We start from the raw sequence: 27537 nt of genomic DNA on the forward strand, positions 1-27537 counted from the left end.
GAGGAAGAGGTGTATCAAAAAGGATGTATTCACTGCAGCAACTGCTTGTCCCCATTTGCCGTGCTCTGGTTCACATTGTTGAACAATCCAATTGCTTCTGAATGAAGCTGAACAGGAGATACAGTCCAGTTCCTATTGGACACTCAGTCCATGGCAGCAGAGTAAGAGTAGATCTGAACAGAACAGCACTAGAAATATATCTGATTTGATTGTCAAGTCCTCAGCACCATCTGTTCCTCTTGCAAATCTGCTCCAGCCTGAGCCATGCTACCTGCTAGTGTTGGCATAGGCTGAATTGTTCACTGTTAAAATCTGTGGCGTGTGGTTCTGTTTGTAGAAATTGTGGCCAGAGTTACAGAAATATCCTCTTCCTTTTCCAAAACTGGAGTGAGGAAAATGTTTGTTTGCAATGTGGTAAGACTTACTGAAGCTGGAGCTTATTTTCCAAAGTCTCCTTTCTTTTTAAGTGATATGCTGTTGTCAGTACTTTTTGACTGTTGCAATCATTCCTAAATCCCTGCAATGAGAGAGAAATTAAAGGAAGAACCTACTGAAAATGCAAGTTATTTTTCTTACCAAAGCATGGTATCCAGTGTTAAGAAGAGCAAAGTTAAGGGTGTTATTAATCTGAACTCTGATAGCCGTAGGTCAGTTAACAGCGCTTCCCGGTGCGCTGATCCGCTCATCATGGGAGTGGTGGAAATGTGTAATTAAACTCGACACCACACAGAGTGCTGCAGCTCTCACTTTCAGGATTGAATGCTTAACATGTGTCAAACTCTTCTATGTTTAAAGCAGGGTGGGGTGGAACGGGAGGGCTCTGGGAAAGGGAAGAAGCACTGAACAAGTAGCAAAATTCAAACGGACCATCTCCTAGAGAGCTGAAGAAGTTATTAGCTTTGATTAATACAGACCTGAGGAGCATATGAAAATGGAATAGGACTGCAGAGGACATCCACGGTGCTGAAAAATGGCTAAGCAGGTCAAGAATTAAAGGGTAAAAGTACTTGATTTTTGCCTTTCAGACATGATTCCTTTCTCTTATGCAAATTGTGCACCCAGTTTGGGAAAAGTTTAGATTTTCCTTTGTTCTTCTCTTTTAAACAGGTTTTATCTGAGAGGTGGGGGTTTTTCTGCAAACAGGATTTTTGTATGTGTTGAGAGGGTTATTGATGGCTTTCTGTAGATGCAGTCTTGCAATAAAAGCAGTTATTTAGCTACAGGAATATTTAAGTACACTGAAGCTAACCTGTCATAGTACAGCTTCTGCTGGTATCTACCGCTACTGCATGTTCTGTTTATAAATAACTCTCCTAAATGGTACAAGAAGTAGCAGACTACATCCATTGCTTTTGCTTGTTTCCTAGTTTGTCTCCAGTAATCAGATCATTTAAAAGTAAAAATGGTGCAGAAAGCATTAAAACCTCTTGCCCTTCCTTCCATGTTTAGAATAGTTTGTCAAGTGGCTTTTCTTGAACGTGTACCAAAAATACTTCACAGCCTCTGTGAGAACACTGCTGCCTGTCACTTCTTGCCTTGAATAGAGTTTAAAGAATGAATTCAGGCATCTCAGAGGGATGGGAAACACCTAGTCAGAACTGAGACCAAACAGTGACAATGGTTAAACACTGATGTTTCTCAGGTTTATTTATTAAAAAAAAACCTTGGCCAAACTTTTCTATCTGCATCTGAAGACTTACCAGTTGCAGCAATAGGAAATGAGGTCCCTTGAGTTAAGTTTCTGTCATTGCTTCTGCTGTTTCCCGGTCCTCTCTCACTCTTGCAAAATGTAGCTGGTGTTTGTACTGTTACTCTTTCAGGTTTCATGAGCTGGAGAGCTTCCTAGTCAGCCTGGTCTTGTCTAAGGGATCACTTTAAAATTTTGGCTTCTGAACAGGGACTCTTATTCCTTCTCCCCCCTCCTCAGCCCACAACTCCTTAAGTTCAATTAAAAAAAACCTAGTCATTTTCTCCTAGTCATCTGTTTGACAGCTGCTCTGTAGAAACTTGTGAATATAAATCTTTTTTTGCAGTGACGGGGGAGTATGCAAATCTTAATTCAGAAAAGAGTTCGCTGCAAGTGCACAGGGAAAAGCTTGCTTTGAGTTGCCTGTTGATCTGTGCTCACAATACAATACTAGGCTTGTTCACTCTGACACCCTAACAAACTCTCAAGGCTTGCTAAGTTCCGGGTTAAAGGAGGTAGCTGAGGTTAAGGGATTGGAGACTGGGATCTTTGATGGCAGGAGCTGCTGTAGATGTACTTTCTCTGTTTCTCAGGGAACTGGGTGAGGTTTCTCTAGGGAGAAATTCCTTATAACAGTTGTGTTTCATTCTTCTACTGTTTCTTCTTGTATAGCATGGTCTTCTTGCATGAGGTAAGGCATGTGCCCTGGGGAAGGTTATCTGGGAGGTGTCTACAGCTCTGGGGAGGTTTGAAGGTGTGGAGCTCAGTCCAGCAGAATCATCTATAAGAAGAGCATGAGGAGAACCGAACGTGTGCGGTATTTAAAAATCTTTGTTAGACCAAGAAGCATATCCAAGAGTGACAGGCAGTTCTGGTGCAGCTTATCTGCTCTTGCCTTTCTGCTCTGGAGTCCTGGGTCTCCAGAAGCTGAGATTGAAGGAATTTGCATGCTATGACTCCTGTCTGAAAGCAAGATGGTCCTGGATGGTACAAGAGATGAAAGGACCCTACAGGATCCAGACTTTCTTTTATGTTATTGGGTTGGCTTCATGCTTTTTTGTCATGACAACTGTTGGCACAGTTGAGCAGCTCTTTCAAAAGAGGTGGAATACATATCTTGAGGGGATTTATAGCTTGTTGTGTGGTCAGGAAGCTGAGGCCCAAGTTGTGTTACATTCCTAGTGTCTTTTCTTCTGCAGTGTTTGGATATGCAGGAAAACTGTATTTTCCTGGCTACCTGGGTTTAGGATCTCTGGACAAATCTGTATTTTATATAACAAACTTGTCCCAAGTAAAAATGTGTTTCCTTACCCTACTTGTTAAATATAGTACCCACCAAACTAATGCTTTGATATGTTATATCATAACTTGGCACAGAACTAGACTGACAAATTTGGGGAAAATTGTGAGAAGATTCTCTGGAGTGCCAGTCCACTTCTTTAACATATCCTCAGCACCAGCTGGCAGTTCCTTTCATTCCCTAGCAACTGGCTTAATTTCAGTACTGTCTTGATGAAGATAGGCATGGATGTTTTAAATAGTAGGAAAGATCTCCTTTATGCTTCTAGATCTCTCTCTCTAGAAAGGATGGAGACATTGTGACACAGCCCATCCATTTATCAGGATTCTGTCCTGTTCCTGACCCTTATGTAATCTGGATGTGGTAGAAAGTCCTCCTATTACTGTATGTATATGTGTGTGTGTATATATATATATATATATATCCCTCAGCAAAGCAATATACAATTTGCATGTTCTGTAGAAGCTACTGGCGCAGCTTTTTTAAGACAGAACAAGAAAGCACCTGGCAGTAGACAGCTGTGAGTGAGATATTCTTTTGGACTGGCTGCTACTTCAGCAGATTTTGATTACTGGTTTTGAATTAGAATGAGTGTGTGAGAGAATGGCTGATTTTTCAATTATTTCTCTGGGATTTTGCAGCCAAGAGCAACAGCATATGCTGGAAGCAGTAGTACATGGCAGGAATTATGTCTTCTGTAGATCAGTTCTACATTTTTCAGAAGCAGTGAGACTTAAGCTGTTTACCATTCAGTGTGGTACCTGGTTTCGGGTAAAGAATTTTTCAAATGAGATAGAAGTTGATGTCTTGAGTTGTTCCTTCACTTCCTGGAACTTGCAATTGGATAATCCTTTGACAATCGTGTCAGGTTTGAAAGAAGACCTAACACAAAAATACAGCCTTTGCCAGGAAATTTGTACCTTCTGATCTGGAAGAACGCTGTCTCTTCTCCAGAGGTAGACAAGCAGTACCTGACTAAAACACTGGTTGGAAAGAAGGTGGTGGTGGTGGTGTTAGTGTTTGGTTTAGTTGAGATGTGATATGGATTGTACTCTTAACCTGCCTTCCACAGTACAAAGTTTATCTTGTTGATTGGTGAGCTTATCACTTAGACTTTACTGGCACCTACGTAGTTTGCGTTTTCTATATGATACATCTCCTGTTCTTTGATACTTGTTCAGCGAGTTGGGAAGTGAAGGTTGGTGAACAGCACTGAGAGTCTTGAGAACTTAGAGCTAACTGAAGAAAGAGTCATTGCTCAAGGTACCTGTTTGTTCGGTAGGGTACTGGCATCTGTATGGCACTGGCACTTGTCCCAAGCAAGGTCTAGTAGCTTCAGTTCAATAAATATGCCAGATTTTAGCTCAGTTTGATAGGGGACTTTTAATGTATTGTGGTCTTGCTTATTGTGCAATTTCTTTATGTCTAGATGCTGGGCTGCAGCGGTCTCTGGCAGTACTAGTTACTTACCAAATGGATGCTGTCATCAGGACACAGTAGGCGACTTAGGTTTCAGTTTTGTACAAGGCGGGGAGATCTGTTAGTGACTGAAGTCTAGCACAGGCGGTAGATTCATTAACATGCACCTGCTCTTTTGCAGATTCGGAATCTGAAAAATCATTAAGTGGGTTTGAAACAACAGCAGCCTACTCATTAGAGGACAGCATGGATTCAAAAGATACAATAACTTCAAGCATGTCTGAAGAAAAAGTGTGTGGCAGTGGGGAGTCGCTGTCAAACGGAATCAAAAAACACAGGTAGGATGTTGTCCGTTCTTACAGTTTTATAATGTGCATTAATGGTAAGAGACCACAGGAATCTCTGAAAAGCTAACAGAAAACTTTTAAAACTTTGCTAGGGATGATTGGCAAGTAATAGGTTGTGCTATGATTTTATAAAGACTGTTTTTCCAAGGCTGGTGTGCTCCTTTGCATCTTGATGATCCAATCTAAATAAGTAAAAACGAAATATAATGTGCTGCTTAAAAATGGACACACTTGTTTTTTTATTAGATCTTATTGAAATCTATGTGGATTTTAATTCCTTCATTTATCTTTAATGACCTGTACCTCCTATTGCCTCTTTAATTTCGAGTTATTTGATCCTTCTGTTGGTATCAGGAATGAATGAAAAATATTGCTAGCCTGGCATCAGAAACTCAAATGTGAACAAAGGGAGTCTTATTCTAAAAGTCTCATCCATGTTTTATGTGCTTATTTTGTGTTGTCAAATGATCCATTTTTGTTTGTTTCCTTGCTGATAAAGGAGGACAATAGGTCTGGAGTTAATGAGATGTAACAGACACCACTATTCTCCAGTTTCAGTGAAAGGGCAATATAACATTTGTGCTACAGATAAAGCCAGACTTCAGCATGTTTCAAAGAGATTATTCTGGAAGTGTTTTGGACATACAGGGTGATGAGGATACCACATTTCTGTAAAAACAGGGAAATGATATTTAATTTTACAGCAGGAAGCTAGACAGGCTTTAACTACTTGGTATCTTAAATAGTTAAATTGCAGTAACTGTTGAAGTGAGTTGGTAGCATCAGACCTGATGTTTCAAGGGTCAGCCTGTGCAAGTCTCGTACTACGCAAAGACTGAAGCAAATGAGGGCTTGGGTGGAGCACTGGGTGTTTTGGGGAGATAACATAAAGCAGCTGACTAAGCGTGTTGCTTTGCTGTTGTGCTGCTAGCAAGATGGTATTTATGGCCTTGGCTAAGTGCCTTCCCTAATTAGAGCAGGAAGTTCAGGAGTGGGGGGAGGAAGCAGTAGGTGAAGGTGGGACATCTGAATTGCCTTCACTGCCTTGGAAACAGTAAGGAGAGAGGATGCAGTACATAATCAACATGAAAATGATGGTGCATGTTGACTTGCATTGTATCGAAGAGTTTTAACAGGAATTACTCTTCCATTTGCTATAAAAAAGGACTTGTTGCAATGTTGCACGATGCTGTCAGACCTGCAGGGAGTAAGTGACTGGAGAAGCATTTCAGAGCTCCTGAATTTTATAAAGAATAATGAAAAGTAATAAACATGTACATCTGCCTTAGTTGTTTCTCTGAGCTGCCTCTTCTAGGAGTAAAGAGAGCATAGGATGTTGGAGTAAAATGGGTGCATAAATTCCTAATAATTTACTGCTAAAGAAAAGTGGAACCTTTTCTGAATCTGTTTTGCATTTAGATAAGAATGTATGGCCATATTTTACATAACTAAATAGCTGTAGAATATATTGTTGTATTTTATGGGATTAAATTACCCTAACAACATTATAGGTTGAGCTGTAATGTTAAGCTTTTTTACCTGGCACTTTGGTGTCGCACTGGGAGTTGTCCCCAAATATATTGATGCAAACTGTTTCTCCCCAGAAGCTCAGACAATTTAAGCTTTACCTCCAAGAGAACCTTCTCAGGGGATGGGAGATGTGTGGTATTTTTAGCCATTTTTCTGAGGCTGTTGGTAGTAGTCACGTTTGGTGCAACATCTGTTTCATGTGACTTCAGAACTGTGTTACCTTCCTGGAGCTGCCAGCTCCAATTTGTGCCTGTTTTGTCTGGGGGCTGGTTCTAACTTGTGTGCATGTGGTCAAACAGGCACTGCCTGTGATACCACCTGTGTCCTTTTCAGAGAAAAACTGTAATTTCTTGGTGTTATACGAAGTTAGGGGTTCAAAATGTTTTGACATCACTTAATTCCATCCTTACACCCTTGAATTTGCTTATAGTTGTTTTGTTTTTTTTAACTTCCATTTGTGTTAACCACATGGAAACAAGTCACTTAGACCAGATTAATTTTTCTTACCTAAAATCTTGGTACCTTCAGATGAGTAGAGGAACTGCAGTTTGCCTTTAGGTTGCACATGAGATTACCTAACACTGTTTAGCCATCATTTGAATAAGATTATTTTCTGTCCTCATGTAGACAACCTGAGCTCTAATCTGCACCTCAAATATTATTTGAGTGGTTGAAAGTATTCCACACAGAAGTGGAGGTTGGTTTTTGCTTGGCAGGGGGAGCATAAATTGTTTGGGGTTTGGAAATGTAGGAATAAAGCTGTTGGTTCCAAGGAATCAAAAGTGTTGGGAAGTACATATACAGATAGATGAAGCCAGTACCACATATAATCTGATGGTTTATTCTGGGGGTTTTTTCTATTTTTTTTTTATGTAGCTTGCATCCTGCAGATTCTTCACAGAGTGTTTTGATTTTTGTTACACTCCTTGGGAGAGGCTTTGAGAGATGGAGTAAAATAGTAAATAATCAGGAAGTAAATAACAGTAAATGATCAGGAAGAATTAAATCACTTTTTTTTTAAGAGGGAATTTTTTTCATATCAGTCAAGCTTAAAAAAAAAGGAAAAAAGGAAAAAAAAGCCCCACCCGTCAAAAAAGTCTAATCAACCCCCCAAAAACTCCATTGCATAAAAATGTTCTGTATTAAGTGCCAGCATTTTACATCCACTTGTCACTGCTGTTTCCTCTGTACTGCTGAGTTTGTTGTCAGCTTTCTCTCTGGTCCCTGCATTGGGGGCCTTTCAGAATGCAAACATGTTGGTGTTCAGCTTCATGGGAGCCAGGAGACTGTTCAGGTTGGCATGAAGAGCAAGCTGAACATGCCTTTTTCACTCCATATGTCTCCTTCCCCACAAGATGCCTGTAGCAGTTGATGTGTAATAGCTAATGCTTTGTACAAGTGTTTTTGTTTAAGTGAAGGATCTTAAACACATCTCATCTGTTCTACTGCACAGAAATTCCAGCAGATGTTTTTGTTACTTAAAGCTAAAATTAACTTCCTGAGTTATTTTCTAAATTGACATCTGGAAGGAAAATTTTGCATTCAGAAACCTTTTGTTTAATCACAAAGTATGAGTATGTCAAGGCTATTAGGCCTCAAGTCTTGACAGCCTGTCATGTCCACATGTCCTTATGTGTCCCTGGAATCTTCCTTGGTGGCTTAAAACCGCTTTGTTTTTTCAGTACATGCATGTCAGAGGGAGGAGAGAACTGACTCCCATAGCAGTTTGACTGATACAGGCAACAAATGCAGATGAGTGGCTGAAACTGAACGCCAGCTTTCGAGTGATTAAACAAATTGAACAAAAGGGCAGATTAATGAAAAGTTTTAGTATGTAAGGAGAGCAATTCCTGTGTATACTTCAGCAAACTAAGGGTTAATGTGATTAGCATGCAGAAGGGCTTACTTAAGCACAAATATCCACTCTGCCTGCATTAAAGGATACATGGGTTGAGGGGGGGAACAAGTTAACATTACAAGTGAAGATAACACTGAATAGTTGGTGGACACTGTCCTCTCCTGGACATTTGCATCAAAACATCCATAGAAATATTTTATACTTAATATTATTCAGGCTGATCTGTTTCACAGAACATTTTTGTCTCAGTGAAAAGTCAAAATAGGGAGTGAATTGTGGTATGTTGGTCAATTAAAATAAGTCCTCCTACCCACTCATCCTCTGCAGGGGAGCTGAGTAAAACAAGTCAGTGTTGGGCTTGTAGCTACTTGCTAACACAATAGTTTGCTACCATGAGATCAGACATATAATTGGGTTTTTGATGGGATGGGGCTGGTTTGATTTTAAGGAACATTTTTTGGTTTTGTTCTTTCTGAAAACTGAAGCATCAGCCCTGGTAAAGGTATTCCAGTGGCAAGTAAGTAGGGGAGGTAGCACAGCAAGTAAGGCTACTGAAACAAACAATTTAGCCTGAGTATTTTTTCTCTAGGCAGTGTTTCTGTTTATCAGAAAGGTGGGGTGGAGAAAGAAGGTGCAGCCTATTCACACTCTCTGAAAAAGACTGCAGTAGTTACCTTGAGCAGAGACAAGATAACCTTGGTTAGGAGGGCAGCACAATAATTTAGAGTTGACTTAACTTTGAAACTTTATTAGTTCATGGAGTTTGAGTGAGCTTTAGGTACTTTTTATCTAATAATAAGAGCAGAAAATTTGTGAATTTTGCTCATTGGCAATAGCTTCATGATCCAAAAATGGATTTGTGTTGCGGACAAAGGGCTTTGACCAATATTTGTGCCTTTCTAGAAGTAAATTGGATTAACAACTGAGCTGGTCAGTAGCAGTAAGAAAACTGAACAAACTCTGTGCTTGATTTCCCATAAGGCTGGGAAATGCAAGCTCTGTTCTCAGCTTAAATGCTGGTCCTTGAAAGTATGCTTATGACTTGTTTTGGGATATGTCAGCCCCTGTAGAACAGGCTGCTCTGTTTGCTCTTCTTTAATGGTGCTGCTTTTTTCTATTGTTCCTCAGGGCTGGTTTTAATATAGATCATAAATGTTGTGGCCCTTCATGGTCAGTATAAAGGTGATTAGCAGAAAAACCCCAGAACAGCCCCACTGTTTAACCCTCAGATCTGTTCAGACATAGTGAATGTACTTATGTACCTATTCAGTTAACTTCCATTTTCTCACAAAGACACAACTAAACATCTTAAGGTGCCATTGTGAAAACTATTCTGATGAGTGCTGTAGACATTCTCTTCCTCTGGTATAATGCAAAATTAATGGTTCTGGTTTTGGAAAAATTGATGTTTCTACACAGGTAAAACAGTTTAAGTGCTTCAAAGTAGCACTGTCATTCCCCCTGCCTTTTTAATTTAAAAAGGGGAAACTGTTACTTTCATAAATGAGCATATGCATTTCTTAGTCATGGTTAGTTTTGGAATATTTTTCTTACTTCTGCTTTTTTTCCCCCCTTCTTCCTTTCCACAGAACAAGCTTACCATCTCCAATGTTTTCCAGAAATGACTTCAGTATCTGGAGTATCTTAAGAAAATGCATTGGCATGGTAGGTAATCAGAAAGCTATAATAAAAAATGGGGAGTGTTAGTTTTATTTGAGGCCCAAATTAAAACTTGTTTGGGAGAAGAGGTCTTTTGTATGTGCTTTTTCATTTGTTTATGGGGTTTGTTTGCTTTAGTTTATTTTTAATTTGCTGCTTATGCTTTATTTGCTTGCACAAGTTAAGAAGGTAAGACTTGGTCAGCGCAATATTCTTTCAGTAAAAGCATCTTCTCTTGACTTGAACCCTTTAAGTACTTCTTGGGTTATTTTTTTCATTTATTTTGACTGTGGAAAAAACAAATCAATCCCAGGAAAACAACGACTTCATTTTGCTTTTGTGCCTTCCCCTTAGCAACTGAGTATTCCCCCTTCCACATGGTGTTACTGACCAGTAGGTGGCCAGATCAGAGTCAGCTGGTTGGCACCTAATTTGCATCCAGCTAGGTGTGAATTGAGAAGAGCTCTTCACTCCCTTAGATCCTACAATAGGCTGAAAATACTTACTGCTGATAAACCTTTGTCAGTCTCTAACAGTAGTCTACAGAAGGGAAGGTTTGTGGATTTGGTTGCTGCTGTTTTCTCCTCCTGCCCTTGGTGTAGTTAGGAGCAGCACCAAGCGATGAGGTGTGGAAATGCTGGGGAATGCCTGCATCAGCAGCTCCAAGTCTCTGGGGCTGATGTGAAGTGAGGCTTCTCCCAGTGTCTTGAGTGGAAAAGTGTTACAAAATAAAAAGAACATATTGGAAGCCTGCCTTGCATAGGGTGTGTGCAGGAAAAAAGGGTCTTAGTTCTGCTTTGCAGCATTGCTGCAGAGAAGTTGTGGTTGTGGGGGGCAGCAGAACTTGTAGAGGCATGTACCGAAGCATCTGCCAAAGCTCCTGGTGCCAGGTGCTGCTGTTTTGGCTCAGGACAGCGCTGTTTGCCGCACCCTTGGCCAGCAGTCATACTTACACCCTTTTTATTTGCTGCTGCAGGCAGTTTAAACCGTTGCTGTGTTATGCATTCAGAGGGCATGCTTTTTAAAAATGGAGAGAGAGAACAAACAGCATCTAGACTGTAGGCCTTCCTTTAAATTCTTATTCCTGTTACAAACCCCCTTTTTTCTTCAGAATACAGAATTCCTCTTTTTATTCTTGTACCACCATGTTTCCCTGCCCTTTCTCACTCTTCCCCCCACCCACTTGCCCACCTGCCTCCAAAAAAAAAAATAGTATTTTTAAGTAGTTAAATGGTCTGTATCTATTTATGGAATAATAAATAACTTCTTCTTTAGAAGGGTCCTTAATAATTCTTTCCACTGTTTCATCTCACCTTCTTAATGCATTCATTGATAGGAAGTTTGATGTTTGGTTTTCTTTTTGTTTTAAAAGTAGCCAAAATGCTAGCGCAGCTCTGCTTATCAAGCTCATAAGGGTTTTGTCCTTTCAGTATTAGCAGAGCCAGGTCAAGCACACTGCATTAGCATTAAGAGCATCATTTATTTTTGTAATAAGCCAATTACACTTGGGTTACTGCAGGTCAGTGTGTGTAATCATTCAGCTTTTAACTCGAGTTTCATTTGTGCATCAGGAGTTGTCAAAGATCACAATGCCGGTTATATTCAACGAGCCTCTGAGCTTCCTGCAGCGACTGACAGAGTACATGGAGCACACATACCTCATCCACAAAGCCAGCTCACTCTCCAGCACAACCGAGCGAATGCAGGTACGTTGGCTTTGCTAGTTCACGTGAGCTCTTGGTGAATGTTGTGGGATCTTTCTTCCTTATAGATGGTCTCCTTGTGGGAGGAACTCCTGTAACTTGCTGCATGTTGGCTTCTCTTATTCATTAACTGGTTTTGTTTATTGTCCTGGTTTTCACAGGGCTAGAGTTCAGTTTCTTCCTAGATGGTGGTATGGTGCTGTATTTTTGATTTAGAATGAGAATAATGTTGGTAGCACACTGGTGTTTTAGTTGTGCCTAAGCTGTGTTTACAATAAGTTAAAGACTTTCTGCTCCTTGTGTGCCACTCCAGCAGCAAGGAGGCTGGGGGACACAAGAAGCTGGGATGGGGGCAGACCTGGGACAGATATTCCATACCATATGGTGTCAAGGTTAGCACATAAACTAAGGGAAAGCTGTCTGTGGGCTGCTGCTCAGGGTCTGATGGGGCATCAGTTGGGTGGTGTGCCACTGTGCTCTACATTACTTGTTTTGATGATTGAGATTCTTATATCATTATTATTTGCCCTTGCTTTTCTGCCCTATTAAGCTGCCTTTATCTCAACCCGGATTTCACCTTTTTTATCCCCCCAATCTATCCCACATCCCATGTGGGTTGGGGAGGGGATAAGTGAATTTATCCTGCTGGGTGAACCCACAACAGTCCTTTCTGGCACCCCACAAGGAGCAGAGCTTAAAGGGTTGAGAGAACAATGGATCTCATTGCAAATTCATAATAAGCATTTATGATATTAGTTTGATAATATTGATTTGCAGTGTTGATTTATTTGCTCTCAGAGCTGCCGTTAGTGTTCTCGGAGTTGGGTTATGCAACATCTAACTCGCTGTTTATGTTCCCTGCTGTGCTGTTTATCACCTCTGGGGGCTGGGTTAAGGTTGGCATTTTGTTGTACTTTGTAACACTGTCTTATGATATGATAGAATGCCAGGTGGTGCATCTGAGCTGGTATTTGTACTTAGCATTGCCAGCATTTCCACACTTTGGGAGCCATCTATAGGAAACCATTCATAGTTACACCTTTTGCCTTTTCTTGTCAGACAGCCAATCCATGTGGGAAATACCTTCTTCCATCATCCCCCTCTCTTTCAGGCTAATCAGCTCTTGAGAATTTTGAATAGCATCAGGATATCAAATCTACTTGTTCCTTTGCTGCATCTCCTGAATGTGTTTCAGGTCTTGTTTATGGTAAAACAACTATTTATGGGTACCACCCAGAGATCTGCCCCAAGACTGGAAAGCTGAGTGGCAGGGTGTGCAGGATAGCATGGGTAAGCACTCGGATAGTGGGCATCTCCAATGCCCATTGAAACAATTTCAATGTTTTGAAATTTCACTCCTAAGCAAGTGCAGAGTCCTGAAAAATTAATAAAATGTTTGGTAAAAGTATGCTGTTCCCCTGGCAATTCTAGAGTGACAGAAATCACTGCAAGGTGCAGGGGCCTGGCCCAGGCCTAATAAGCCCTGTTCTATACTCTTCATTACCCTCAAGGGGAACAGAAGGCCTCTGGATCTGACAACAGAACAAGAGGCACTGGAGCTACTCCAACTCCTGTGCTTGGTGCCACTGCTGAACTGAAGAACCAACCTGTGCTGTTGTCAGTCACCCCTATGCACCAGAGGAATTATTGGAAGCAAAAGTCAGCTCATTTAGTAAGGGATGAAGGAGTTTCTTCCAAAAGGGAGCCAGGAGAAAGATCTAGACAAGACAGACTACTCTGAAGCAGTGCTGTCATGAGAGAACAGGAAAAAGAGGAGATGTAGCTGCTTACTTGGGAGGTGGAAGATGAAAAATTCATAAATGAGACAGTATCCACCCAATAAATGAGGCAGTATCCACCAATCCCTGTCCCTGTGAGCTGTGAGATACACAAAAAGGTTTTGGCTGTCGTCCAGGTGAACACATTGTCACCAGCCTACTCCAATGCTGGGGTAATAACAGAGCCAGTAGTCTGGAATCAGAGGGTAAGGGAGCCAAGCAGGTAGGATCCCTTTCTAGGAACTGGGGCAGTGACAGGTTGATTGGAAAAATGACACAAGTCACTGTGGAGGTGACGCACGTCAGGTGTGAAGGAAAGATATTCCTTCAAGGGAGATGTTATATGTCACCCAGACAAGTGGAGCACCTTGGAGAAAGGTATCAGCACCTGAGGGAAGTAGCCCTGCTGGAGGTGATTTATGATGACCTGGACGACAAGCAGCTATCCAGAGATGCACGTGAAATCAGGTGCGTGTGACCCATGCGGTGGAAGTTTGTACAGAACCAGAACTGTTTGAGCCAGCAGGCAGCTTCAATACCAGACAGCCACTCGCTCACCCTAATTCCCCTCACCTCCTCCATGGGATGGGGGGTAGAACTGAGGCAGGGGGAGGAGAATAAATGATAATTTGAATATACAAAGCAAGTGATGTGCAGTGCAGTCACTCACTGCTCGCTGACCAATGCCCAGGCAGTTTCCACGCAGCAGCAGCTCCCAGCCAGGTTTCTTTCCCCCCTAGGTTATTTATATACTGAGCATGATGTCAAATGGCATGGAATATCCCCTTGGTCAATGTGTCAGCTCTCCCGGCTGTGTCCCCTCACAACTTCTTGTTTCTCCCAGCCTGGTGGGGTGGTATAAGAAGTTGAAAAGTCCTCTACTTTGTTGCTATACATTGCTTAGCAACAACTAAAACATAAGTGAGTTATCAACATTATTCTCATACTAAATCCAAAACAGCACTGTACCAGCTACCAGGGAGAAAATTAGCTCTATGCAGCAGAAACCAGGACACCTGTCGAGGAAAATATTTTGATATTCTGTAACACCATGGCTACTGGTTGATTAACTGTGTGATCTTACTCTTCTGAGTAGTGTGTTGCTGCATTTGCTGTGTCTGCTGTGGCCTCGCAGTGGGAGCGTACTGGGAAGCCGTTCAACCCATTGCTTGGAGAGACCTATGAACTGATCAGGTAATGACCAGAGCTGCACTGGAGAGTGGTATTCTGTGGAAGAGATGTTTCATTAGATTTGTTAGCTGGCTGGCAGATTGCATTTCAGCTCACAAGCTTCCAGCCATTCTCCTAGCTGCTGCAAGTGCATGCAGTGCACGTTGATGTTCACCAGTTCACCTGTCAGTGAATAGAAACTACTTAACTTTTCAATTCACAGCAGGCAAATTAAATCTGCCAGGCTTAAAAGCACATTTTATCTACAAAAATTGTTTTTTTCCCTGAAACCTTATGAATGAAAAATGTGCATGGTACATAAGGAGAGTGTACAGGAATACACTTCCGTGTTCAGTTCAGAGTACCTAATAAGCAGCATGAGTCTATCAATGTGTACCTGTACCTAAGGCAGATTTTTCTATCAGTTAATAGTTTGGCCTGTGTTTAGGTAAAGATTTAAGAAAGAGATCAGTATCAAAAGTAATTGTATATCAGTATATTGATTATTTATCAGCAGTAAATCAGTATATTGACTGATCAGATCTGGTAGTTCTTGTTTCTTTTTTATATTATGTGCTTAGTTATTTAAAATGAGGATGTTCTATGTTTTAGTTCATCTTCTCAGCTTAGCCTAGGCTTTTAATTAACTCTTGCAACTATGTATGGGTACAAATATCCCTTTCACCTCAGGAAAAGGAACTGCAACTTCACTACCTTTGATATGTAGGTACATGGTTTGGTTCTTTATTTTGCAGAGATGATCTTGGATTTAGACTTCTCTCAGAGCAAGTCAGCCATCATCCACCAATCAGTGCTTTCTATGCTGAAGGTTTAAATAATGATTTTGTGTTTCATGGATCAATTTATCCTAAACTCAAATTCTGGGGCAAGAGTGTGGAAGCAGAACCAAAAGGCACGATGACTTTGGAGCTTCTTGAGTAAGTGGAGCAATAATAATTGAAGGGGTACAGTGCTTCATCCTTGATGATTAGAGTGCATTAGTCTCACAGCTTAGGAACAGAGGTATCCAACACCCACACCCCAAAGTCTAAGGGCAGTTCACTTTGTGGGGAGGAGGAGACGGGAATATGAAAGGAACTTCCGTTGTTTCCCCATACATGCTGCTAATAGCAGTGGGGACCTCGGCCTGAATGTTCTTCAAGTGCCTGAACATCAGTTCTGCTAAAGCCAGCGTGCCTGAGTCCTGTTGGCTTTCTTTGTATCTTTCCATGCTAACAGTGACTGCACCAAAGTGACTGCTTTAAGGAACTGATAAAATCAGTAGCAATAGGTTAATAAATGCCTTGGGTTTACTGACTTATTGCCATGCTCATTTCAAGACTTGGCACTATGTCTTATTGAAGGACTGACATCCTGTACAAAGATACAGTATTCTAATTTTTATTCCCTTCCCTTAGGCACAATGAAGCCTACACATGGACAAATCCTACGTGCTGTGTGCATAACATTATTGTGGGCAAACTTTGGATCGAGCAGTATGGAAACGTGGAAATAACTAACCATAAGTAAGTTAAGAATATGAACACCTTCACTTCCTGCAGGTTTGAAAAGGAAAAGCATTTGGAAGTAATTATTGCTCTCTTGTTCTGCCTTTAGAACTGGTGAGAAATGTGTACTGAGCTTCAAGCCCTGCGGTCTCTTTGGGAAGGAACTGCACAAAGTTGAAGGCTACATTCAGGACAAAAGGTAACAGCTTAATTCTGAATTGGAAACAAATGACTGCCCTTGGCTCTGAGAGGAGCTGTAGAACTGAATGCCTTTAACAGAGTCTGTCAACAGCATGAACCTGCAATAGCAGGGTTATGAATTCTCCAATACCAATAATGAAGTTTTTAAAGTTGCCCTCAAAAGTTGTTCTTTCATGTATTTTTGGGGAAATAATGGGGAAATGGGGAAATAAATCTCTTAAGTTCCCTTGTAAACTTAGTCTGCTTCTTTTTGACAGCAAAAAGAAACTCTGTGCATTGTATGGGAAGTGGACTGAGTGTTTGTACAGTGTTGACCCAGCTACATTTGAAGCTTACAAGAAAAACGACAAGAAAAATACAGAAGAGAAGAAAAGCAGTAAACAGGTATTAAATCACATAGATATGGGATCTCAAAGGCATGATAAGACAGCTAAATATTTTAGCATTTAACAGCTTTATGGTTTCCTTCACTTGCTTTCTCTTTCCTAGTAGGATACAAAACAGATTGGATGAGTACCAATATTAAGAGATAAAATGCTTTTCTTCTCTTGAGTTTGTATTCAAACTTCCCAAAACCTGGTGTGATCTAAATACTGTCTAGTTCATTACCTGCCTTTTCCTCCCAAGTGACATGGAGGAAATAATACATGCATTAGTTGGGCCATTTCTGATAATGTATGATGTAACATATTCTAGAGTGAGGATTTTGATTCTTAGAAGCAGGACAGATTAGTATCTTAACTTGATAGAAAATAATATTTTCCAGGTTTTACAAGGAATTTTTTATTGCTTTCTATTAATTTTTCACAACTGTAAAAGTGCTGGCATTTTTTTATTTTTCGTCACAAGTGATTTTTTTTTTCTCTTGTGGAAAAAACCTCACTCATAATTCTTTCAAACTTCTGGCAGCAGTAAGCTTTTTGTTTAGGATGAATGGTTATGGTAACAGCATACAGCTTGGTGAAGAACTGTCACTTGGATAGTAGTTTAAAACAGGGGTTGTTTCCCTTTGGTGACTGCAGGCAGTAATTTTTTTTTTGTTTGGGTGTTGATAGTTTTTGAAGAAACTTATGAGAAAGTGAGTTGCTTGGAGAGCTCTGAAAGCAGTTGTGCCTGTGCAGGTTCAGATTGTTGCTGTATCTGAGCTTGCTCTCCAGTGCTTGTCATCAGGAGAGTGGTAAAGCACTGGGGATTGCTGCTTCTCTGGGAGTCTGACCTGGAGAACTCTAGGGAGAAGGAACAAATAAAAACACACCCTGTGTCTTTGTTCAGCTCCCTGCATTCTCCAACAATGCTCAAGATGATGATTGCTTTTCACTTTGAAATGCAGCACCCTGTTGCATAAAGCTCAAGCTGCAGTGTTGCTCTGAGTCTAGGAAAATGCTTTTCCTACTTAATTAACAGAACTTTCTCTTACATAGAAAACTGAAGGCTTTGTAATGTGAGGTATGAACCAGGCAGTCTGTGTTGAATATGTACTGCTGCTATTTTCTGTGGTTTTGGAGAATTTAGGTGAGCCAAGTCTCACATATAATGTCTGGATGTGGTTTCTCCCTTTGCGGTAGTGAAGGATTCATTCAGGCATGAAAATACACAGATTTTTAAACTTCTAATTAGAATTTTCAGATTTACGTACTTGTTTTCCAGATATTACATTGTGCTGCATTGCTCCTAATCAATAAATATTTCTCCCTCCCCTGAGGGAACCTGCTCAGATGAGAGTCCTTTTGAAACTTATTCCAGATTTTCTCCCAAATCCCTTTCATTTTTATGGAAATATAATTTTTCAGGGAACTAAATAAGCCTTCATGCATGCAAAAGTGATATTTTACTAACATCAGAAGAATTATAGTAGACCCACAGTTAGACCAGGGTGATTCTGCTCTGAATGAACTGGAGTCTTCTTTTAATCAAGATGAAGCATGTGCCTCATTTATAGACATCTCATTTACAGAGGTCTTGCTTTGGCAAGTGTGTTAACTATCCTCTCAGCAATATACTGAACAGTTGAATAGCACTGAGCATAATATATGGATCATTGTGACAAGAGTATATGAGAATCCACATTTTACCTATTTCTCTGTAATTGTTATGCTGTTTTAAGATTTTGTATCCAACAAGGCAGAAATTGCATTGTGTATTGTAGCCTTTCTATAAAAGGCTTGGGGTTCAACAGTCTGATACTGCATTGTCTTTATTTTGATAAAAGGATAACTTTCTGATGTGTTCTTCAAATTCACAGTTTCTAAAGGATTGATCAGGATCATTTAAAGAATAAAATGACAGGTTGCCAGCACAGTTCAGATATAGTAAAATAAAAGCCCTGTTTGTCTTCGTAAGAGCTGAGGGGCTGAACCTGGTCTGCACATTGTTCTGCTGATGGTTCATTATAAAAAGCACAGTGAAGGGCTCCTCAGTGAAGTAAAATCCTCACTACTACTTCTGATTTTCTTGGAAGCGTAACACGTGAATCATCTCAGGGGACAGCTGAGTGCACGTTGGGTACTGGATGTTTTCAGTATTATCTGATGCAACCTTGGGAGAGAAGAGCAAAGCTTATTAGCAGCAGGATTGAAGCTGCTGGCCTGTAGCCAAAGTATTTAAAGCATTAGTTGCCTTTAAGTTTGGTTTTAATCTCCGGTGATCTCTGAAATGTGCTGCTGTTTTTAGCTGTGATTGTGACACCAGGTTTTCTTGCGAGAGCCTTACTCATTGTCCAGCATGGCTTTAGTTTGATCTTCCAACTTCCTCTTCTGTGTTGGAATTAATGTCAGCAGCATCAGAGCCCAGCTGCTTTAAAGCTGTGTGTAAAATGGGAAATGGTTTAGAACTAGTTCAGGTCATACCTACACTGTGATCACCAGTTACTCTCCTGCCCCAGTAACCCTCTGTGGAGATTTTACTTTCTGGGAAAAGCATTTCACAGTCCTGTGGGGGGCTATAGCTGCCTCAGCTCACCCTTCATACACTTTCCATAAGCTGTAGCTAATTTAGGATATTCATTTCACATTTGCACTTTGCCATTTCATTAGTGCAGTGGTTAATGCAAAGGCAGGTTCCTCTGGGCACACAAAGGGCTTTTTGTTGTGCACAAACTGGGCAGCTTTATGTGCTGGCATTTCTTTCTTGTGGAAGGATGAGGAATGCGACTTCTATTCTTCACCTTTAATGAAGCAGTAGTGAAGTTAAGTATCAGGCATGAAAATGCTTGTACTTGAGGAAACAGGACATCTTTGAAGTGGAAAAATTGGCATTTCTTAGAGCTTGAACATCCAGCTTACATCTACAAAGATGTTGATGCAAGAATCTGTTGGTAGCGTTCCACTGGGAGGGAATTGGGAGTATGTGTGCTATGTTAATGCCTCAATCATTGATAAGAAAAATAGTTAAATAAATAAAAATAAATAATTTTCTGTGAGTTCCAGTATTGGAATGATGGGGTGTAAATGGTTTGTGACTTCAAAGAACTGCTTTTTTTTTTGTGTGCTGCCTTTAGGTGGGCAATACCGAGGAATCAGATGAGATGCCATTGCCAGACTCTGAGAGTGTGTATGTTATTCCTGGAAGTGTTTTGCTATGGAAGATAACTCCAAGACCTCCAAATTCAGCACAGGTCAGCTATGCTTCTCCTTATTGAAAGTGTGTGCTATCCTGTTACTCTGTGGGGTTTACACATCCATTTGCTGTCTTTGTCATTAGCAAGTCTGGATTTGCCTGTTTATTGCAACAAGCCTCCCCACCACAACTGTAACTTACTAATGTGGGGTTGGAAGGATAACTGCCACAGGGATCAATCCAGGATTAGTGGAATTGCTCCGGAAAATGGGATGCTTCATGTAGACAGTGGCATGGGGCTTTCCCCACCTCTTCTCTCCACCCTGCTTCCCCCACTGAGGCACCAGCCTTGTAAGAAATCACACTGAAGGGCTTTATTAGAGGCCAGGCATTTCCAAGGACAGACCTGCATGGCACAAGTTGCTGTGTGAAGGCTGCAAAGCTGGAGAACCACTAGGCAGAATACAAGGGTATTATGTGCAACTGAGAAGACAAAGAATTGGTACAGAAAAGATGACCCCACTGCATTAATCAAGGGGGAAATCTCTCTGTAGAGACAGAAAAAATACCAGTAGGATTGAAAAACAAAGTAAGTGAGAAATAGTGCACTGAGTAATTGGATACTGGCCTCAAACAGAAACAGCAAGGATCACCTACACTGCCTGAGAGTGCAGTTTTGCTGGTATCTTAAGCAATCCTGTATTGAGTGATTAAGTAATACAAAAGCACTTGGATGTTTGTTTTTAGACAGCAGTTTTCTTTTGTATTATGACTGACAGTAGGTAGAGGTGTCATAAAGTCACCTTTCATCTTTGTCTCTGAATTTCAGATGTATAATTTTACAAGCTTTGCTATGGCTTTGAATGAGTTGGACAAAGAAATGGAGAGTGTCATTCCCAAAACTGACTGCCGGCTACGACCAGATATCAGAGCTATGGAAAATGGAGAAATAGGTAACTTCAGTTACGGCAAAGGCGACTTTATTTTTTCTTAAAACTGAGGGACTGGAAAAAGAATTGTTAGATGAACAGCTAGAGGAAGTAGCTCCCCATGCACTCCTCCATGATGCCAGGCAGTAACTCTTTAACACAGCCTTCTGCAGGCTGTGTTGAACTTCTGGTGTCACCTACCTGTACCAGGGTTGGGATGGAGCTAATCTTCAGTCACCTATATCTGCTGCTGTGGTTCCAACTGGTGACCAGAGCAGTGTTGATAAACAGTATCTGCACAGCCTTAAGGAAATACTCGTGCACTTTTCAGTTTGTCTGTTTCCATCAGCCTGATGCAGAGGAAGTGTTGTTTTGTTGTGCCAGTGCTGAGAAATGCAGTCAAAACTAAGTAAGTGAAACTGCCATGCCAAAAAATACACTTGACGCAAAATTATACTTCACTGGGAGTTGAACACTTGTGCTGTCCTAGAATAGTGAATTAGAAATACATGATGAGACTTCCAGTGAAAAGGAGTAGTGTGCTTTTAGAATATGAAAACTGGATGGCCAGCTTTGTAGACTGAGAGCATGGGGCTCTTGTTTTCTGTGGCTTGCTAACTGGGTGGGGTAAGTCATGAAACCCTGATTCTGTTTCAGGGCAACAACTGTGAGACTGGTGATAAGTAGTCTGAGATCTAGCAATAAAAACCAGTGTCATGGTGTAACACAGTGCACCTGTGTGGTTTTGTTTCTTTTTTCTCAGAAGCTAATAACCATTTCTTTGAGGCTTTTAAAAAAGTAGATTAGTGAATTCCTACTGATTCCTCTATCCTGCCTGTACAGCTGATTTGTGGCCAGGATGATGGATGTATTTGGTTCAGAGCATCCCCTGTAATTTTTCTGTTTAAATTTGAAGTGCAAATAGCTATGCTGTTAGCAACAGACCATATTCCTTTATGACAGACTAGTGGCATGAAGTTTGTATAGCAGCTAGTAATGAGTTAGAAAACAGTGAGTTAGATGCTGACAGGGAATGGCTAATTGAAAGAAATAGTTAAGAGAATCATTCTTGGAAGACTTAAGATGTGTATGAAATGCTTTTTGAGGATTCAGGAAAGTGACTGACTTTCATCTCATCTTCTTCTGAGTCTGACTTACTCCTCAGACCTTCTGATCATCCTTCCTGCCAAAGAGAAGCAACTGTTCTGTGTGTTTGGGATGCTGCATTAGTGCATTACCAAAAAAAATGAAGGCATGCTGCAGAGAGACAATTCTCTGTGATTTGGAAATAAGCATTCCAAACTCTGGTGATGAGGAACTAAACATCAGTATCAACTTAACTCAAAACTCAACAAGAAGCAGGTGGCCAGACTTCTGAAATGAATTGAACATATCTTCAGTTTCCCTACTGTATGCCACCTCCCTTGACTCACATTTGCTGTCATGTAGACACATTTCCAGGGTCCTTAGGCCACGGATAAATATACATTTAGCAGTCTTAAAGACTAGGATGCCACTGGCTGATCCTGTGCCACAGCTGGCCTGGCTTTGCTCTTAGACTAAACCAGTAACCTTCAGTGTTCTGTAGCAGGCTTTTTAAATGGACATTTTCTACTACTGCCCTTATTTATTTTCTGGGTCAGATGAAGTAATGTCCCTGTCTTACATATTATGCTTTAACATCTTCTGTATTTTTGTGTAATTTTATTCCTTCAAGATCTGGCTAGTGAAGAAAAGAAGAGGCTAGAAGAAAAACAGAGGACCGCCCGCAAAAATCGTTCAAAGTCAGAGGAAGACTGGAAGACGAGGTTGGTGCCCTTGCCTCTGTCTGTGTGTAGTTATGTAAGGACTTTGAACGTTCAGGTTAAGTGACAGTCTCCACTGGTGACATGCAGTGAATGTTGTGTCAGCATGAAGAGCAGACAGACAGCATCAGGTCTGGCAGTGCTGCTGTTGTGTTCGCAGACTTGGTCCCAGAAGGATGCAGTGCTGCCAGGGGGAAGTGCTAGGCTTGCTCTTGGTTCTTTCCCTCACTGCTTGCACATCCGTATGCAAATACAAACTGTTGTCTTCTCTGGGCTCTTCTTGGTTCTGACATGACAAAGATGTTACCTCTGATGGCTGCTTGTAAGGACTGTTGTTGCTGGTTAATTTATACTTGCCTAAAATTTGCATGTTTGGCCAAAGAAAGGAGGAAATGCTCCCCCCTTGTGAGCTTGCCCATGACTTCTCAGCCCAGTGGCTGACAATGCCATGTTCTCAAAGTTTATCACACAGTTATCCAAGACCCTGCCTTCTTTTGGAGCAAGCCCCTAACTACAGAGGAGGAGCTAAGTGAAAAGTTTAACATACTACAGACCTGCCAGTATGTTCTGGGGACTTTTTTGGGGGTTTTCTTTAAACAATGAGGAGTCAGATGTGAGCTCTTACACACGAGCTACGAAGAAACAGAAAACCTGACCAGATGAATCTAGTTTAACCAGACAAAGTCTATTTAAAAGCATAGTAGTAAGTTGGCATTATCTTCTCAGGAAGAACAACAGCAGGGCTAAACTTTAAGTAAGCAAGGTTCTTCTCTATTATTAATACAGTCAGACAGTCTGGATTAAATATCTTCAACATGTTTGTAACTATAAATCACATTTTTTTGTTTTTTTGTTTTTTTTAAATGAAGTCACCCATCATCCCAAAATCCCAGGTTTGGACATGTCTGCCTTTGTCTTTTTCCTGTGCCTGCTCTCCTGAATTGTTTGGGTTTGTTTGCATAGAGACTGATGAAGAATAACATCTTTGTAAAGCTTCTAAGTCCTGGACAGCCTTGCACCTCTTGCTTCCTTTCCTGAATTCAGAGTGGTTCTAGCTCTCTGTTTTCAAGTCTGGGATAGTTACATACTATTTTCCAGGTGCCTGAGGTAGCTTAAATATAGCTCAAACCACCTGAGGCTGGAAACTGAGGAATTCCCATGGAGCTGTGGTTTTTGGGTTATATAATTAGCACAGATTCCATTCACAAGGTTCTGCAACTGCTGTTGTGCAGATTGTGTAGACCTGTTCAGCATGAGCCTGAGATATCCTTTAAGAACTCTTTGCTTTCCAGGGTGTTTCCAAAGCTTTGGCAGAAAATTCCTGGTGTCTGATTTCTTTAGTAAGAATGCCAGGTGTGGCTGCATATACAGGATGAATGTTAAGTTTAGGGAGAGTTGTGCTATGGGGGGGAAAAGTGCATGTTGTGAAGATGAACTGAACTGTTCCCAGGTCATCTGTAGGTCTTATTCTGCAGTACTTTATGAACTCAGATCTAAACTACTGTCATTTCCTTGACACAGAAAATCAGGTTTCTTGCTTTGTCTAGTAGATTTCCTCCTTCCTAAGATAATTCTCCAAAGTGCTCAGTGATTTTTTTTTTAATATATATAATTTTATTATTCTGAATCCACTTTAGAAGTGGAGTCTTGGTGTTTCTTGAGATGATTAATGTTGAACATTTAATATTTTAGATGCTGACCAGTAATCTTAAGGCTTGAGTAAAAATATTTAATTCTGTTCTGAAATACAGCAGTGTTGATTTTTTTGATGAAGGCTGTCCTGTATTTCCCACATCGCTGACTGGTTTAGGTCTCATACATGTCTCTCAGACATAGTTCTTCCCATTGCTTTCCCTTTTCTATTGGAGTAGGTGGGCACTGGGGGAGGGGCACTCTGTCCTGACCTGTACAAGTGTTGAGGACACACTAGTGAGCTGTGGGGTGGTAGAATTTCTTAATCTGAGCGGTGAGGTCACTGTAGCCCTGTCTCACAGCAAATATTTGGCTTTAGCTCTGGAATGAGCTGCTTGTCACCGGTGCGATGGCCACCTAAGGCAATCCATGCACCTCTTATTTGGGAATAGCTCCTCCTGTGGGAGAAGCAGGAGTGAGGTGTGTACAGTACTAGGAGTGAATGACTTCTGTTGGCTTCAGTTAACTTAAGCAGGGCAGCAGGAGTACCACTGGAGTGTTCACCTGTTCAGTTACTCCGGGAAGGGAGCACAAGGCATTTCTTCCAGCACAGCTCTCTCAAGTCCTTTGAGCCAAGCATGACTTGCCTGTTAGCTGCCCTCCTTTGTAAAATAACCCTGCAGTAATGGTGTCCTTTAGGCTTTTGCCTTTTAAAGAGATGAAGTCATATTTGGTTCAAATGTTCTTTTTCTCATCTGAAATGTTATGGTGCTGGTGAAAGGAAGAGCAGAATTAAACAGGCTGTCTTGCAGATGATTTACTTAAGTGAGTGTGGTCACTACAGTGAGTCACAGAAACAACTGGCTTCTGCAGTCAGTGAGGAGGTGAAAGGAAGCTAGAGCACATTAACCACAGAAACAAGCTGGCTCGTGCCATAAATGTGGCTTGGCAAAATACAGAAGGAAGTTAAAATGCTTGAGGTCTGGTACTATGCACTGTTGAGGCACAAGATTGAGTAACTGGGCCAAACAGAAAGTGGCATTCACTGTGTGCTATATGGTGCCTCCAGATTAGGCAGGAAGAGAAAAGAAAGGGAAGAAAGCAGGTGCTCAACTTCAGTGTTTCTATTAATAACCACCTTAGTAGAAGCTTGCAAGTAGCTCCATGCAGATGGAAACAGCTTTCTGGGCATTCAGATTGAGTCTCCTGCTGCCAACAGTATAACACAACATAGTTAACTTGTAATAATCCAGAACTCTTCCCACAGTCTGTGGGTGATGTTTCATCCACACCCAGGATAGATGGCACACTTGCTACAAGTAACCCACTGGTGAAACCAAAGGGGAGGAAGCCAATGCACAGGCAGTGGAAAAAAGACCTGTGAAGAACACAGAGATGAGTTATATGGGGATGGCGTAAGAAGGCCAAGGCGAAGCTGGAACTTGGCAAAGCATGCAGAGAATAACACAAATAGCTCCTATACATATGTTAACCAGAAAAGAAAGGTGAAAGAAGGTGATGGTTTTTAAGGTGCTTTCCAACCCAGGTCACTCTACAGTTCTATGATGAAGTGCATTGCAAAAAAAGGCTTTAAAAAAACAAGGGGTAATCTAGATCGAGGGAAACAATACTTGTTTTCAGGACTGCAGTGCTTGTGGTGTTTCCATGTCTTGCAAAAACTGCTTGTGCATGCCAGAATGGTTGTTCACAACTGCTTTGAAATAAAGCTGTATCTGTCCTTTTTTATGCAATAATCTTGGTAGCTTCAAATGGCAAAACACTGGTGTCAGTAATTCCATCTCAGAGATGTTTAAGCGGTGTAGCAAATGGGGAAATGCAGTCACTGAAGATGACTTTAAACTCACTTAAGAATTTAAAACCAACAGGACTCCTGCAATAATTGTTTTGTGCAGTAAACTGCTGAAGATGCAGCAAAGCAGTTCTGAACTTGTACAATTGAGTCTTAATAGCTTTACTAACATGCTGTGTGTTTCTTTACAGATGGTTCCACCAAGGCCCCAATCCTCACACTGGTACACAGGACTGGCTTTACTCTGGCAACTACTGGGACAGAAACTACTTTAACTTGCCTGATATTTATTAAAATGCAGTAAGGAGCCTCTGACTGATACAAATAAGTCTTAATCCATTTTAATGTTTTCCCTTGTTCTAACTTATCTCCTGAAAATACTGACATGTTATCAAACAGAATATTAAGCGTCTCTGCAGTAAATCTGGTGGTACACGATCTGCAGTTTTAAAGGTAGGGGAATAACTTTTCTGGCTGATGGTGGTCCCACATGGACAAAGTCGCTGTGGTTTCAAGCTGCTCTGAGTACACCTATATTAGGTTGTGGTGTATGAGGAATAGAACACCTTCAGCTGTTCTATGAATACTTTATTTTGTAGATAACATTGGCACAAGTAAAAATGATTTTATTTATTGTGACATGGGAATGTTTAAAAAGCACACAAAGTAATTGCAATATTCTATTCTTAAATGAAGAAAAGGATGTCACTTCTGTAAAGATGTAATTTTTCATAAAGTGACTTTTCTTTTATGAAAGTAATTCCCTTTAAGTAATTCTCTGCTCAGGAGATTCCAGAAGTGTTCCCATCTCTGGAGAAGTAATGCAGTTGTTTAGGCTGGTAACATTACTCAGAGGTTATTTATTCAATGTTTTGTGCAGTGTGTTTTGAATTTTGCTCTCCTGTTTTGCTACCAACCTTATGGTTTAAGGAATTAAGAGCCATTTAAATATCTACAGATTTGATTTGAACTGCACACTAGTAACAGGTTTTAAAAGAATCTGTTTCATGCACTAGAAGTTCTGGTGCCCAGCACCACTGCGAGAACTGAATAATCAGTCCAAGAATGACCTAGTGAAACATGGCAGGGGGACAGGACTGTGTCTGTACTGTGCAAACTCCCTGAGAGGAAGTCTTGTGCATTTCAAAGGTAGTACAGCACCTCAGTGAGGCCTCCTGTGCACAACTGCTTTACCCCTTTTCAGTGGGGTGCATTCAATCTTAGCCTGTTTATACTGAACTGTGTACAGAGCTTCTAGAGGGCGAGCTGCTCTTTGTACAATATTTTAACTGCTGTCTGGAGGTTAGTGTTAATTGAATAATTTAATTGCTACTAAATAAAGGCTTCAAAACTTCTTGCATCTAGTCTAAAGTGAGTGGTGTTCAACAGTGCTGACCCCTTCTGAGCAAGCCTCATCCAAAACCTGCTGCAGTGAGGACAAGTGCTATGTTTCTCTGTGCTCCAGGGACCACTCTTCTTCCTAAGCAAGGAAAAGTCTCCTTCTAGGAGCTTGGAAGGGCTGAGGAACCAAGAGCTTCGAGTGGACTACTGGAACTGTTAATAAGGCAATGAGATGCTTTCTATTTTTATTCTAGGCACTACTCGCATTACTCAGGTCCCGATGCTGAGATGTATTTGCATAGCTA

The 27537-nt window shown here is 41.0% G+C and overlaps 1 protein-coding gene across 15 annotated transcripts in view; it reads left to right on the forward strand.

Annotated features, from left to right (window-relative positions):
* Window positions 1–27251, forward strand: part of OSBPL1A (oxysterol binding protein like 1A) — a 78082-nt gene extending 50831 nt beyond the window's left edge. For 14 of the 15 annotated variants that reach the window (XM_086890114.1, XM_086890104.1, XM_086890119.1 and 11 more), the window contains 12 exons: window positions 4588–4744; window positions 9731–9806; window positions 11372–11506; window positions 14378–14475; window positions 15207–15389; window positions 15870–15977; window positions 16069–16158; window positions 16418–16544; window positions 19657–19773; window positions 20545–20668; window positions 22362–22452; window positions 26083–27251. In XM_086890114.1, the coding sequence (XP_086746240.1) occupies window positions 4588–4744; window positions 9731–9806; window positions 11372–11506; window positions 14378–14475; window positions 15207–15389; window positions 15870–15977; window positions 16069–16158; window positions 16418–16544; window positions 19657–19773; window positions 20545–20668; window positions 22362–22452; window positions 26083–26185 (1409 nt within the window). In that variant the 3' untranslated portion in view covers window positions 26186–27251. Of the gene's footprint in view, window positions 1–4191; window positions 4251–4416; window positions 4484–4587; window positions 4745–9730; window positions 9807–11371; window positions 11507–14377; window positions 14476–15206; window positions 15390–15869; window positions 15978–16068; window positions 16159–16417; window positions 16545–19656; window positions 19774–20544; window positions 20669–22361; window positions 22453–26082 lie in introns of those variants that run through there. The other variant, XM_023921229.2, reaches the window with a different exon arrangement.
* Window positions 27252–27537: the final 286 nt, after the last annotated feature.

The sequence above is a fragment of the Cyanistes caeruleus genome, chromosome 1 (genome assembly GCF_971803275.1).
Source record: "Cyanistes caeruleus chromosome 1, bCyaCae1.hap1.1, whole genome shotgun sequence".
NCBI lineage: Eukaryota > Metazoa > Chordata > Aves > Passeriformes > Paridae > Cyanistes > Cyanistes caeruleus.